This window comes from Oncorhynchus gorbuscha, linkage group LG15, assembly GCF_021184085.1.
Source record: "Oncorhynchus gorbuscha isolate QuinsamMale2020 ecotype Even-year linkage group LG15, OgorEven_v1.0, whole genome shotgun sequence".
NCBI classification, from domain to species: domain Eukaryota; kingdom Metazoa; phylum Chordata; class Actinopteri; order Salmoniformes; family Salmonidae; genus Oncorhynchus; species Oncorhynchus gorbuscha.
This window is the reverse complement of record NC_060187.1, coordinates 32,183,474-32,199,024: the sequence shown is the minus strand read 5'-3', so window position 1 is coordinate 32,199,024 and position 15,551 is coordinate 32,183,474. Positions and strand designations below refer to the sequence as shown.

Genomic DNA, 15,551 nt, shown 5'->3' with positions numbered 1-15,551 from the left:
CAGGCTAAGCAGCTTTGTCTGTATGGGGCCGTGTAGAGCTCTTTAGCACACAAGGTCTGCTTTGGAAGTGGGGGGGAAGCGGGGAGGGGGAGTTGACGGCCTCTCATGCAGCTCTGATGCTCTGCCAGGAAAAGAGCCAGATGAATTATGGATGCTCCTCTAAATAGAAATACAAATTCTCACTCTCTCCGCAGCCTTCATCTGTGGCCACCCCATGCTCTGCTATTGTCCGACGACGACGACACATTCATCTGGCTCTTTGCCTGCCGCAGCACCACACCAGAATAAATGTGTGTAACATCAGCTGGATCCTTTACAAGGATGAATACAACAGTAATGCATCTCCAGCAGACAACATCTGGGAGAGTAGCACATAACCTTTTCAAGTGCAAATTGTCCCTTGTTGTGATATTGGAATTGTTTTTAAATCACCTACAGGCTTGGGTGTTAGATGGGGTGTATAATGGCTGTGACGTTCCCATCTTTTCTACGTAATCTTATAATTTTTTATATATTTTTTTTAATGATTTTTTTTTACCTTTATTTAACCAGGCAAGTCAGTTAAGAACAAATTCTTATTTTCAATGACGGCCTAGGAACAGTGGGTTAACTGCCTGTTCAGGGGCAGAACGACAGATTTGTACCTTGTCAGCTCGGGGGTTTGAACTTGCAACCTTCCGGTTACTAGTCCAACGCTCTAACCACTAGGCTACCCTGCCGCCCCAATTACTTTCCAACTTGGAGGAATCATCTGGAGGAGCATCCCTTTTCACGAATGCATCTTTTAAGGGGCGAACTCCAATAACATTGACTGGATACACATAATAGAGCAAGTAGACCAAAAGACAAAATGAAAACATATGGTCATAACTAACTCGACGAACTTGATATGAAATTAATCTCAAATTGAATCAGACCGATTATAATGTTATAGAATTCGCCAACCTCAACAATCATAATAAACACTGGTGACCTCTTAGAAACAATCTTTCATAATACTGTTTCTTTAATCTTAGCCTAAAAATATATTTTTTAAAGATACGATACTTCTTCCATGGTAAACAACCACTATACATATATTTTTTAAACATTAAAATCAAACCAAGCAGTAAGCTACTAAAACAAACACAAATGCCTCGGAAAAGGTTATAACCAATGCTTCACCGAGCCATGCCCTTCAACCTGACAAGAGGCCAACATGCAGACATCATGCATCTCCTTACCCTTCCTATTGTAGAGCCACAGCATACAGTTTCGGAACATAGCAATAGGAGAGGGCATGGAGGTGGACGAAATGAGCCCACCGTGGACAGAATGCTGGTGGAAGTGGAGGTAGTGGTGGCTGTGTGGGGGGGGAGCGATGGAGGTGACAGGGTGAAGGAGGTTAGAGACCTGGAGGAGAGTGGTCCACTGGGTGGATGGTCAGTACAGCTGCTGGCCAGAGGAAGGGGGTGGGGTGAGAGGGTTCTGGGAAGGGGACCAGACCTGTCTCTGAAGTGTTCAGGGTGTGGATCGGCAGTGCAGCTCAGCAGTATTTCTTTATTCCCATAGGCGGTAGAAAATGCAAGTAATCTTCAATTTGGTTTTAAATACAGCCTCCTTCGCTTCTTTCCATTACAGAGGAATCTTGCTGTGGAATAAATCTTGCTTTAGCCTCTAGACGACTAGCCATTCAAATGCCTAGAGCTCGACGTGCGTGTCTGCTTGTGTTAGCGCACCGTCAAAATAATCCTCCTTTAAAGACTAAGAAGAAAAAGGCTGGAAAGAGCGAGAGCGCGCGAGAGAGAACAAGCTACAAATAGAGCCTACATGTGAGCAGCCGGCAGTATGTAGCATTGATGGGTTCACTACAAACGACAGGGAAGCGAGCAAAGTGGGAGGCGAGGGAGAGGAGGAGAAAGAAAAGAACAAGAGACCAACCTTGGAAATGGAAAGTCTTCTGGTCCACAGTGATAGTGAATGTGCTGTCGTCTTCATCATCGATTCCTATTACAGCTCCCTGGAAAAGCAAAAAGGAAGAGGAGGCAGTGAGAGAGGAGACGTCACCATCCCTCTCTCTTGTTCACTCTATCACACACCTACCAAGGAGAAGGAGGAAAAGAGGGGGTGTCTGGGTGGAGTGAGAGGAAAGAAAGGGTAGAGAAGAGATTAGGGACCAGCAGCAAGGAAGGAAGGAAGGAAGGAAGGAAGGAAGGAAGGAAGGAAGGAAGGAAGGAAGGAAGGAAGGAAGGAAGGAAGGAAGGAAGGAAGGAAGGAAGGAAGGAAGGAAGGAAGGAAGGAAGGAAGGAACAACATTTCAGAGATATACTGTTGCAAGGTGCCATGCTACAGCCATATCTCAAACCTGCCTGCCAGTCAAAACCAACCTGAAAAAAGATAATTAAAAGATAAGCATATGCCATTTAAATAAACATGTTTAATAAGTCACAAATCTGCATTAAAGTAACTGTCTAGTGTTTCCAGATTTCTATTAAATAGGACATATAATTAATTACAATATGAGTGAAAGAGTTTTCCTTACAAAAATGTGTAAGTATTACTCATGTTAAAAAGCAGCTTTCTGTGTTGGAATGGTGTGGGCGTATACTGGTCGTTCAAAATATTCATGCGAGTAGACCGCTGATTAGCCAGCTCATCCTCCTCAGAAGGATGAGATCATCCTCTGAGGCAATAGCAAGCTTTTTTGAAACGGTCAGTTTGAGGTGGGGCTTTTGAAGTGTTCTTTCTCCAAATTATGCTTTGGCAACAAATACAAGTATAGGACGAGTCAACAATATTATTTGGGTGTGTGTTAACAAAATATTAACTTTTAAATTTAGATTTTCTCTGGAAAGTTACTTTAAGACTTCCCATGTACTGCTGATGAGGTGTAGGCATCCATTATCACATTAGAACCACCATGTGATGACTCATTAAAAGACGATGCCCTGGCTGTCGGCTTCACACAGAGGCAGACAAAATGAGGAACGCGAGTTCAACTAACCATGAGTGGAATTAAGACTATAAATAATGTAGACTAAGATGTGTGTGTGTTTATACATGTGGTGTGCATTTAGCCTACATATGTGTCTGAGAATAAAATTCCATGAGCCATAAGTAAAATCCACAGTACTATCTTAGTCTAAAGCTTAGGAGGGGAATCGTAAATACTAACTACGGGAAGTAGTTAAATGTATAGCACAGTAGTATGATAGTACTGAAGATAACATGCTCGTATCCCTTTAAAACCAGCACACAAAACTGAAGAAACACATGAGAAAGGTCTCTGTAATTGAATTATCTATCATCTGACTGAAAAAGAAGCTTCTAAATTTAGTTGCTGGCATGAAACCTCCGACAATCGAAAAGAATCTAGCCAATGTTATTTTCTCAAAGCTACTCTGTATGTAGATATTTCTATGTGTGGTGTGTGATGTCTTTTAAGGTCTTGCTAACATTGTCTCTAGGCAAAAGGAAACAGGTTCTGACATTGGATTTTGCATCAGATCCCTCAAAAATCCCTGCCATAACTACAGGTCAAAAAAACGAAACAAAGATAACTACACAGTGTGATACGCCTACACTTGATAAACAATATGTGCAAAACAAGTTTGCCCCAAAGACATTTCAATCAAACCATTTGTCAAGCGTTAAAAGTAAAACCTCTGATTTGGCTCAAAGTTAAACAGATCTGATTTGCTACTAAATTAGGTATGCTTAATTCCTTGAGGACAGAAGGGGGAAAAAGGGCAAGACACAATGGGCCATCAAGGATCCTTTAGGAAACACCACATTATAATCCTATTTTGTAACTGTCGAGTCCAGTTAGAATACATTGAATACTGCCATCTTGTGGCAATATTTTTACACAAACATATAGCAAGTTATTATATTTAATAGCCTTGTATTGTAGGGATTTTTAACCTTTTCTTGCTCAGGTAGCCCATCCAAGGCATCCCGGTGATGCAGGTGCCGATGTCAGATACTCCAGTGAGTGTAATTGGAGTTGAGAAATAAAGTTGACATCATTAGAAATAACACTCCTCTTTTCTACTGTAGGTATGTAAAAAAAAATGCATTTATAAATATATATGGATACCCTGCATTGCTGGACATGGACCCCCGGTGTATTATATAGACAAAGAAGAGTTAGGAAAAATAGCTAATCAATTAGCTGGTGCAAACTCTCCCTCCAAGCAAACGATGAACAACAGGCCAGTTCCTTACCCTGAGCCGCACACAACCTCTCCTAGAGCCTCGCATCATCTTGTCCTTGGACTGAAAATGAAGAGAAGAAATCAAAATAAATGAGGTTTCAAGAACACTTATTTTTTTATCATTTCCGCATACTCCGTTCACACAAACATTTCCACCCCAAGTTTAAGTTTATTCATTATCAAGTTCACCAGTGGAAAGTTCATGGAACTTCATACATATAGCAAACCAAGATTCTCTGATAAAAACAGCTGCTAACCTGAATTGTAAGTGCCCTGGGCTTGCATCTCATCTGCAAGTATCACATGCATAGCTAAAGTGTGTATATAGATATACATACACACACACACACATATGACATAGTCTGGTCCCAAATCTGTTTGTGCTCTTAACAACTTCATTGGTCATTGTCAAGCCAAATGTTCGGTGTGACAACTTAACATGACAGCACTCAGGCTATAGATGACATACACTGTAACCGAAAGTACCCCTATTACGGTCATTCACTGAAGGGTCACATTGTTCAGCAGATAGTTTGATTAGGGATTGAGATATTGAGTTTATCCTACCTTCTTTGTGAAACCTTCCGATCTTTGCAAATGACAGTAAAATGGGCATATTTATTGTTACCTGTGAGATAGAACCATTTTAATGTGACACAGTGGACCATATTTTCATGAAGTTCCTTCAGTTCATGGACATATACACTCAGTGGACCGTTTATTAGGCACACTCATCTTGTACTGGGTTGGACCACCCTTTGCCTCCAGAACAGCCTGAATTCTTCAGGGCATGGAAACGTTGCTCAATTGGTATCTAGGGACCCTAACTTGTGCCAGGAAAATACTTTCCATACCATTACACCACTGCCACCAGTGCAGCTTACGCCAAATCCTGACTCTACTATGAGCATGACACAAGAGCAACTGGGAGTTGTCGGACCAGGTGACGTTTTTCCATTCCTCAATTGTCTAGTGTTGGTGATCGCGTGCCCCCCTAAGCCGCTTCTTCTTGTTTTTAACTGATAGGAGTGGAACCTGGTGTGGTCATCTGCTGCAATAGCCCATCCGTGACAAGGACTGATGAGTTGTTTGTCACACCATTCTCTGTAAACTGTAAGAGATGTGTGCATGGAAAAAGGCCAGGAGGAAAGATATTTTCAGAGATACTGGATCCAGAGTGCCTTTCACAGACGATAATACCACGCTCAAAATTGCATAGGTCACTTGTTTTGCCCATTCTAAAGTTCAATCTAACAGTAGCTGAATACCTCGATGCCTATATAACAAGCCACGTGACTCAGTGTCTGTAGGAGCTAACCAGTTTTGTGAATGGGGTGGTATACCTAATAAACTGGACACTGAGTATATGCCCAATGATTCTTGACTTAGCTATAATGCCTTATCAGGCCAGTAACTAGTAGCTTTTGCAACTGTACATGTTGTAATTTGAATGTTTGAAAACAAACTATGTAGCTTGTTCTCCTTTCTTTGGCTTTAAAATATCAGATATTTAACTCATACATAGCCCTGTCAATCGTTACATACCTCCAGCCTCATCCATCAGTTTACACACCAAAGTGGCAGGCTGTTTAAATGATAGAATCAAGTGGCTTAGGTTGTCAACTGAGTGTGGGGGGGCTGTCGAAATGTCGATAGCAGCTTATGTAGCTTTATGACGGGTGCAATTAATGATACACCTGCCTTCGACAAAGCTTATTAGCTAAAAATCAACAAGAGGGATGACATGGTAAGCCAATGTCTGCTAACTCGGACTCTTGTGACAGTAGACCATAACGGTGAATTCTACAATTATATTATTACGCAGGCAATCAAGTTAAGCAAGCAACCAGGAGAAAAAAATAAAAAACACTTTTCATTTTCACATGATTAATAGCTAACCTTGCCTCCACCTTTTATTGACATGCTTATACATTACTCCTACTACGTATCTTTTAATGCCTCGACTAATCAACCGTGTTTAAGTCTAACTGACAGCAAAACATGGACATGAAAATGAGATAAATACAACAATGACAAATACTGCTGGCTAGCAACAAAGAAAAGAACACAGCACATCGTAGTTATTGTTAGCGAATTCCAGGAAGTAGAGAAAATACTGGCATTTAATTTGTTAGTTGGTCCTCCAGCATGGATATGATTGGTCAACAATGGATCTGTCGCGGAAAGTCGCCGCCCTTTTCTGCCAGCTGAGATTCCCAAACCCAACTCCTGGCACACAGGCCTCTGTCTCCACTCCAGTACTCGGTTTTGACAAGCAATGCATTGGTAACTTATACTACCGGACACCACGAGGTTTTCGGCTTATTAATTATCAAGAACAAGAAAATACGCACCGTGTAGTATGACAGTAAACCCGCATTGTAATCCAAAACAAACCAGCGATACTGCCAACCTTTCATGACGTTAGTCCATTTGCTTAGCGGTCCCTCCATGACCGACGCCATCTTTACACTTGGCCAAGATTCTGGGGGAGGAGTCTGTATGGAAAAAAACGTCTCGTACCACAAACGTCACAGGATGGCAATACTTTTGACAGCTGAAATATTGTCAAACATTTCAGAAGTTATAATTTTCCATAGAAAAAGTCAATCCCAATGCTCTTTATGTCTATCTAAATTAATATAATCATAATTAATAAAAAGTAGGACACTTTTGCATTTCTGTCTTCTGAAACATGATGGCATAGGCAGAAATATATTGCAACGTTTTCTTTTACAGAGTAAGATGAAAAAAATTCACAATGCAATATATATTTTCATATCTGTCCAAAATATTTTACTATACAAATCACTAAATAAATGTTCTATAGTTTAATTTTCCAATTCACAAAGCTGCATTCATTTTACATTAATTACATATTTAGAAATATGACCATTACAAAGATAACATCTGTGAAGGATCTTGTAAGAGACTTCTCTCACTTTATTAGTTATCAAATATTTATGTGGATTAGTCATGCTGTCATTTCACATCAAATGAAGATGCTCATTGAAAAATTGCAGCAGAGGTAAACTTCCTGTTAATAATTTCTCTGACTAAATTGTTGTTACATTTCTTATCTAATATACTGATGCCATTCATTTCTACACCAGGGGTACGCAGCCCTCTTCCTGGAGTGCCGCAGATACTGCAGGATTTGGTTCCAACTCGACACCACGCCTGACCAACTGAGCTAATTGATCAGTTCAGTTGGTCTTCCAGGTTGGTTAAATCAAAAACAAGAAGTGCCTGCGCAACTCCAGGACCAGGGTTGCCTACCCCTGTAATATAGTGCATGTAATATTCTTGTCAAAATCATTCCATAGGGGGACGAGTTTCTGTGGGTTTTCGCTCCTCCATTATTCTTGATTAATGAATTAAGGTCCCTAATTAGTAAAGAACTCCCCTCACCAGGTTGTCTAGGTCTTCATTGAAAGGGTAAAACTAAAACCCGGAGACACTAGGTCCTCCATGGAATGAATTTGACACTCCTGGTGTAATTGATCCTTCAGTAAAGTAAGAATATCATTTGGAATAGCTTTCATTAAAATGTAATATTCATTTATGCCCCCCGTTTCCTAAATAAGTCTATCCAACACACTATAGTTGTTAGAATCTTAATATCACAAACAGAATTTGAAAATATTTCCCGCTTACCTGTCAGGCCTTTTTAGCTGATGATGGCCCTTCAAAACTACACCTAAACAATATCAAAACTAATTTCACACATATAATAATAATAAAGTTTGCCAAAAGACAAGATTAAATCAAGAATAGTCAGATGGGTGAGAATATTATCAATTGTTAAATTGTATAGGAAGAATCTGATGAACAGCGCAATTTGGAATTGACACAGAAGCAGGGAAACGAAGCCGAGTGCCAAAAAAATGACTTTAGCAAATTTTCCTAGTTACAAGACATTTTGAAGTTTAGATAATATCAAAAAGAGCAGATTCTGCAGTTTCCTAATCACCTGTCATTGCTAAACAACTCTTTAAAAAATACCCCTTGAGCTCTATTTCAGAACATAACCTTCTTTTGGGCAGAATAACTGCTATCACATGCACTCCCACGTGTACTCACAACACCCAAAGCACAGCAAGATATTTAAACTCAAATATGCATTATTTTCTTTTGAAATGCATTTTCTTAAATGTATTTATTCATTCCTTAAGACCTGCCCTTAACAAATGAATACTGAATGATCTTTTGGATGGCTATAACACTTTAATGGATTACCACATTGTGGTGTTTTACTGTTTTTCTTTGGTGCATATACAGTGACATAAACTAATGAAACCGCTATTGTGTTCTTTGCAATACATTTTCTTTCATATTTTAATGTAACTTAAGACTTTCATAAAGTCACTTTTATTAGGATAAAGTCACTATTAAGGATAATCTTGAATGAGTCGTGAATAATGAGAAAATAATATAATATCCCCCCCAAAAAGCTAACCTCCACTGTTATTGTAATGGTGAGAGGTTAGCATGTCTTGAGGGTTTGATATTTGTGCCTCTGTACATTTCTGACCAATCATTTCTATTATATATTTCAATTTCTATTGGGCACAAAATAATCTGAAACACAACCAAAACAAACAACAAATGCATGAACAAGTTTGTAGAGCCACAAACTTGATGTAATCATTGCGTGCTAGGAAAATGGGACCAAATATTAAACTTTTGACTTTTTTAATACACATATAAGTACATTTGTCCCAATACTTTTGGTCCCCTAAAATGGTGGGGACTATGTACAAAAAGTTCCGTAGTTTCAAAACTATTATTTATATTTAGGTGCACCAACTCCTAAATACTTTTTTGCTAATATTCTATAGTAGGTGCAGGAACTTCAGCAGAATACATTATGAGGTGATGGTACTCAGTTCCGTGAGTGCCTGGCCAAGTCAAGTACTGTTCAAGTCAAGTAAAGACAAATAATGTCCCATTTGGAACACTGACAAGTACAGCATGAAAATACAAATAAATATTCAGTGGGTCCACCCAGGCCTACGACCCTACTGTAACCTCTTCAGACATATATCCAACATATTATCCCAACACATGATAGCCTACATTTCTGAATTCCTCAGATGTTTTCTAATCACACACAATGTAATTGAATTGCCATTAGGGTACAATTAGGACTATAATAATGGTGTACCAGTTTATTTAACCTACTGTCCCAGTCTACCAAATGGAACTGAACATATGGTTTTGACTCAGTGTACATAAAAGGATGAGTCAAGGCTCTTGTGAATATGATATCACTTTTAAAAAAAAATGTGATAAGGAAATATCTTGAGGATTTCATAAATGTATCATGTGTTGGGCTAATATGTTGGATAGAAGGAAATGCAAGAAGTGTCCCATTTATTTCCGAATTCATTCCTGAACTGAACTGTTCAGGGGCAGAACGACAGATTCTTCTTACCTCGTCAGCTCGGGGATTTGATCCAGCAACCTTTTGGTTATTGGTCCAACGCTCTAACCACAAGGCTACTTGTCTCCTAATATGTGGATGTCCATCATCCATTTCGTATAATATGTTACAAATTTGCCAAACGTACTATATGTTACGAATTTGCCAAACGTACTATATGTTACGAATTTGCTAAAATGTATGATATGTTACAAATTTCAATTTGTTGTGGCTAACGTTAGCTAGAACTAATATTAGCTAGCTGGCTAACGTTAGCTAGGGGTTAGGACTTAGGTTAAGGTTAGGGGAAGGGTTAGGGTTAGCTAACAGGCTAAGTAAACTCAGCAAAAAAATAAACATCCCTTTTTCAGGACCCTGTCTTTCAAAGATAATTAGCAAAAATTCAAATAACTTCACAGATCTTCATTGTAAGGGTTTAAACACTGTTTCAAATCAAATCAAATTTATTTATATAGCCCTTCGTACATCAGCTGATATCTCAAAGTGCTGTACAGAAATGGTTTCACATGCTTGTTCAATGAACAATAAATAATTAATAAACAATTAACATGCACCTGTGGAACGGTCGTTAAGACACTAACAGCTTACAGACGGTACGCAATTAAGGTCACAGTTATGAAAACTTAGGACACTAGAGGGGTCTTTCTACTGACTCTGAAAAACACCTAAAGAAAGATGCCCAGGGTCCCTGCTCATCTGCATGAATGTGCCTTAGGCATGCTGCAAGGAGGCATGAGGACTGCAGTTGTGGCCAGTGCAACAAATGGCCATGTCCGTACTGTGAGACGCCTAAGACAGCGCTATTGTCCTCGCAGTGGCAGACCACGTGTAACAACACCTGCACAGGATCGGTACATCCAAAAATCACACCTGTGGGACAGGTACAGGATGGCGGCAACAACAACTGCCCGAGTTACACCAGGAACGCACAATCCCTCCATCAGTGCTCAGACTTACCGCAATAGGCTGAGAGAGGCTTGACTGAGGGCTTGTAGGCGTGTTGTAAGGCAGGTCCTCACCAGACATCACCGGCAACAATTTTGCCTATGGGCACAAACCCACCATAGCTGGACCAGACAGGACTGGCAAAAAGTGCTCTTCACTGACGAGTCCCGGTTTTGTCTCACCCGGGGCGATGGTCAGATTCACGTTCATCGTCGAAGGAATGAGCATTACAATGAGGCCTGTACACTGGAGCGGGATAGATTTGGAGCTGGAGGGTCTGTCATGGTCTGGGGCGGTGTGTCATAGCATCATCGGACTGAGCTTGTTGTCATTGCAGGCAATCTCAAGGCTGTGCGTTACAGGGAAGATATCCTCCTCCCTCAGGTGGTACCCTTCCTGCAGGCTCATCCTAACATGATCCTCCAATATGACAATGCCACCAGCCATACTGCTCGTTCTGTACGTGATTTCCTGCAAGACACGAATGTCAGTGTTCTGCCATGGCCAGCAATGAGCCCGTATCTCAATCCCATTGAGCACGTCTGGGACCTGTTGGATCGGAGGGCTCGTGCCATTCCCCCCAGAAATGTCTGGGAACTTGCAGGTGTCTTGGTGGAAGAGTGGGGTAACATCTCACAGCAAAAATGGGCAAATCTGGTGCAGTCCACGAGGAGGAGATGCACTGCAGTACTTAAGGCAGCTGGTGGCCACACCAGATACTGACTGTTACTTTTGATTTTGACCCCCCTTTGTTCAGGGACAGATTATTCCATTTCTGTTAGTCACACATTAGGAACTTGTTCAGTTTATGTCTCAGTTGTTGAATCTTATGTTCATACAAATATTTACATGTTATGTTTGCTGAAAATAAATGCAATTGACAGTGAGAGGTTTCTATTTTTGCAAAGTAGCTAAAACGTAGTGAATAGTTGCAAAGTAGCTAATTATCTACAATGCTATAGTGATGAGATTCAAACACGCAACATTTGGGATGCTATTCGTTTGCATAAAACGCCCACCCATCCACCATGACCAACCACGGTTAGTTTTTGCTTTAAGTAACCTTCTGTTTTATGTAACCATACCAAACTTAACATATCATACCAATTTGAGTGTCCCAGAATTACATTTACTATTTATGTCCAGTCTATAAGACCAGGCTGTGTGCTACAGTATATGCTATCATATTCAGTTCTGTTATATAAGATACAAATTCATCATTAAGTTGAAGTTCATCATTATCTTGCAAGATATTGATTCAGCTTTGATCTAAATGTACTAATCGAGAACAATTGTGAGAAATAATAAGTGATAAGTAGGACAGTAGGCGTAGGCAACATATCTTAATGTTGACTGAGGGTTATTTTAAGCGGTTTGAGCACCTTTCGAATTGTGGTGCTGATAGGACAGCACCTTAACAAGGTGGTCACATATCCTTCTGGGCTCCACTGCACAAGAGGGGTCCGTGAAGTTAGCAACATCAAGGCAGATGCGGTAAATTTGGAACCTAGACCTCGTTGGTGTGATAAGTTTCATGTGGTGGATCAGATTGACTGCATACGCAATAGAGGTGGCCTACGTTTCTGTAAGATAAGCACTTGCACAGTAGGCCCATGTCCATAACAGACTATTTTGAGGACCGCTATTTTAGCAACCCCTGGAGTTCTGTCAGTGGCAGTTCTTATGTCATGTCGGATTTGGTCCGCTCAAAGTGGTCAAGCCTCCGACCAACGGGCCTCTGCACACGCTTACAGTTATTCATCATTCGCGCCACAGCCACAGAGAGAGAGGACAGGGAAGAAACCACCACTTGCCTACCTCGCTGGTGAAACCCTATTGGATTTGTTGCCCTTGGTTACTCTTCCTCTTCTTCCACAATGGTACATTACCATTTAAATTCCCGTGAGATGGTAAGGCTTCGGAGGGTGCAACTTTGCGTAAAGGGGCAAAGGCCACACCCTATCATGCAATGCCAATTGGCAAGATGGTGGTGCTATAACAAGCGATTGAAAATGCAAATTGAAAGGTCACGCCCCTCACCCCATTTGACCTAGTCATACAATTCGGAACATAGGTCACTGTCTTCACAAGGAACACGTTTGCCTCAAGGGCCCATAAGGTCCCTCATTTCAAATTTTGTGAAAAACACTTAAACCACTACTCCTCTGGCACAGAATGACCCATCTCCACGAAACTTGATGTGTTGCATCTTTGTACTAAGTTCTCCTAAAGCAATATTTTCCAGTACCTAAACCAACATGAGCATAAGAATTCACAATAAGCATTCACATGGGCGTGGTTTGTCACAAATTCATATAAATCAGTCACTTGTATTCATATTGTAAAAAAATTGGTATGCATTCCAAACCACAGATTTTCCAGTATATTGACCAGATACTCCCGTGGCCACTCCAACGAATAAATTCAAATTTAAATGGAAGGCAGTTGGGAGGCAAGATCAGGTGGGACCATTCTATCCACAGAGGGCAGATTGACACATGAACAACCAGCACAATGGTTTCCACTTATTAATGCAGCTACAAAGTCCAAGTTGGCTATTTGTAAAAATTAAAACAAAAATGTGCTTTTGTGTCTCAATTTAAGTTTAGGGTTAGCAGTGTGTTTAAGGTTAGGTTAAAAATAGAGATAGGCAGGGTTTATGACTTTGTGGATGTGGTAACTAGTGATGACCAGGCACATCTCTGATATGAAGTGTTTTTTCTTAAAGTTTCCAGGATGTCACGTGTCCTACTTATAATCAGTACAGTTGTAACAACTTAATTACAACATTTCTGTTCTATCAAATAAGCAATTTCATTTTTTGTTAACTAAATTAAACACTCATTGACCTCCATACAAAAACTCTCAGACTGATGAAATTTGTCACATGCTCAGTGATGAGTCAAGCTAACCTATAAAGTATGTTTCAGTTGTACCGCATGGTGGCGCTGTTGGACAGGAAAATCATTAATGCAAGGTCATAGCGGCTTTATTAAAATGATGAAATTCTGAAAAATATGAAAAACATTCCATCCATGAGACCATTTGAGGGCGATTCGGTCATTTGATTTTAAAGTAGTCAACATCATAAAAAAATTGTCCAAAATACATAAAGCATATTGCATGATTCGTTTTTGATTTTGAGTTCTGATATTTGGCAACCCTGGTAACGGTACATTAGTAGCTCATCCTAGGGCAATTTTTCCTGGTGGTGGCAAAGTGGTGCCACAGCTAAACCCTGGAATTGCTGCTTGTAGCTGTATTTTAATTGTCATTCTATCATTGTCATGAAAATTCAGTAATTAAATAATTGATTTAGAATCCAGAAATATTAAAACCAACTCTGTGTATACTCAAATTGAAATAAGGGAGGGAGCACCGCTCCCCCCTCACTACAGCAGGACCACATCCCTGGTGACACCCACCCAGGTAGCTTCTTATAGGCCTATATCATAGAGCAGGGGTAGGCATTTATTATCCCGAGACCGAGGGCCACATCCCTGGTGACCCCCACCTAGGTAGCTTCTTATAGGCCTATATCATAGAGCAGGGGTAGGCATTTTATTATCCCGAGGCCGAGGGCCACATCTCTGGTGACCCCCACCCAGGTAGCTTCTTATAGGCCTATATCATAGAGCAGGGGTAGGCATTTTATTATCCCGAGGCCGAGGGCCACATCCCTGGTGACCCCCACCCAGGTAGCTTCTTATAGGCCTATATCATAGAGCAGGGGTAGGCATTTTATTATCCAGAGGCTGAGGGCCACATCCCTGGTGACCCCCACCCAGGCAGCTTCTTATAGGCCTATATCATAGAGCAGGGGTAGGCATTTTATTATCCGGAGGCCGAGGGCCACATCCCTGGTGGCCACATCCCTGGTGACCACCACCCAGGTAGCTTCTTATAGGCCTATATCATAGAGCAGGGGTAGGCATTTTATTATCCCGAGGCCGAGGGCCACATCCCTGGTGACCACCACCCAGATAGCTTCTTATAGGCCTATATCATAGAGCAGGGGTAGGCATTTTATTATCCCGAGGGCCACATCCCTGGTGACCCCCACCCAGGTAGCTTCTTATAGGCCTATATCATAGAGCAGGGGTAGGCATTTTATTATCCCGAGGCCAAGGGCCACATCCCTGGTGACACCCACCCAGGTAGCTTCTTATAGGCCTATATCATAGAGCAGGGGTAGGCATTTTATTATCCCGAGGCCAAGGGCCACATCCCTGGTGACCCCCACCCAGGTAGCTTCTTATAGGCCTATATCATAGAGCAGGGGTAGACATTTTATTATCCCGAGGCCGAGGGCCACATCCCTGGTGACCACCACCCAGGTAGCTTCTTATAGGCCTATATCATAGAGCAGGGGTAGGCATTTTATTATCCCGAGGCCAAGGGCCACATCCCTGGTGACCCCCACCCAGGTAGCTTCTTATAGGTCTATATCATAGAGCAGGGGTAGGCATTTTATTATCCCGAAGCCAAGGGCCACATCCCTGGTGACCCCCACCCAGGTAGCTTCTTATAGGTCTATATCATAGAGCAGGGGTAGGCATTTTATTATCCCGAGGCCGAGGGCCACATCCCAATGTCAAATTCAGCGGAGGGTTGCACAGATTTGTTTCAGAACAATTTATTCTTCAAAAGGACATTTTAGATCGTAGTTCCAGGCGCAGATGCGATCCTGTGCTCAGGATGTGCCCTAAATTGAGGATTTGAATCACATGCCAGAAAATGATCCAACCCCTAACTGCCCCTGGGCTATCATTATATTCCTCCCACCAATTGTATTATATTTACAGTAAAGTCATTTCAATACTGACCTGAAGAGTAGTAAATGCATTGGTCATTATCAGTCTCTGATCCAACAGGTCAATGACATGTATGCTATTAATCAAAAGAATATTCGCTCTCTGGATAAATCTCGAACATTTTGACAAATCAAAAATATAAAAAGGACC

General features: G+C 41.1%; 1 protein-coding gene across 2 annotated transcripts in view; it reads right to left on the bottom strand.

Annotated features, from left to right (window-relative positions):
- osbpl9 (oxysterol binding protein-like 9) overlaps positions 1 to 6,705 on the bottom strand; it is a 52,390-nt gene extending 45,685 nt beyond the window's left edge. The window contains exons 1-3 of one of the 2 annotated variants that reach the window (XM_046300818.1): positions 6,551 to 6,705; positions 4,207 to 4,257; positions 1,921 to 1,999 (exon numbers count right to left, since the gene is read on the bottom strand). In XM_046300818.1, the coding sequence (XP_046156774.1) occupies positions 1,921 to 1,999; positions 4,207 to 4,257; positions 6,551 to 6,661 (241 nt within the window). In that variant the 5' untranslated portion in view covers positions 6,662 to 6,705. The remainder of the gene's footprint in view (positions 1 to 1,920; positions 2,000 to 4,206; positions 4,258 to 6,550) is intronic. The other variant, XM_046300817.1, reaches the window with a different exon arrangement.
- Between the last annotated feature and the right edge of the window lie 8,846 nt (positions 6,706 to 15,551).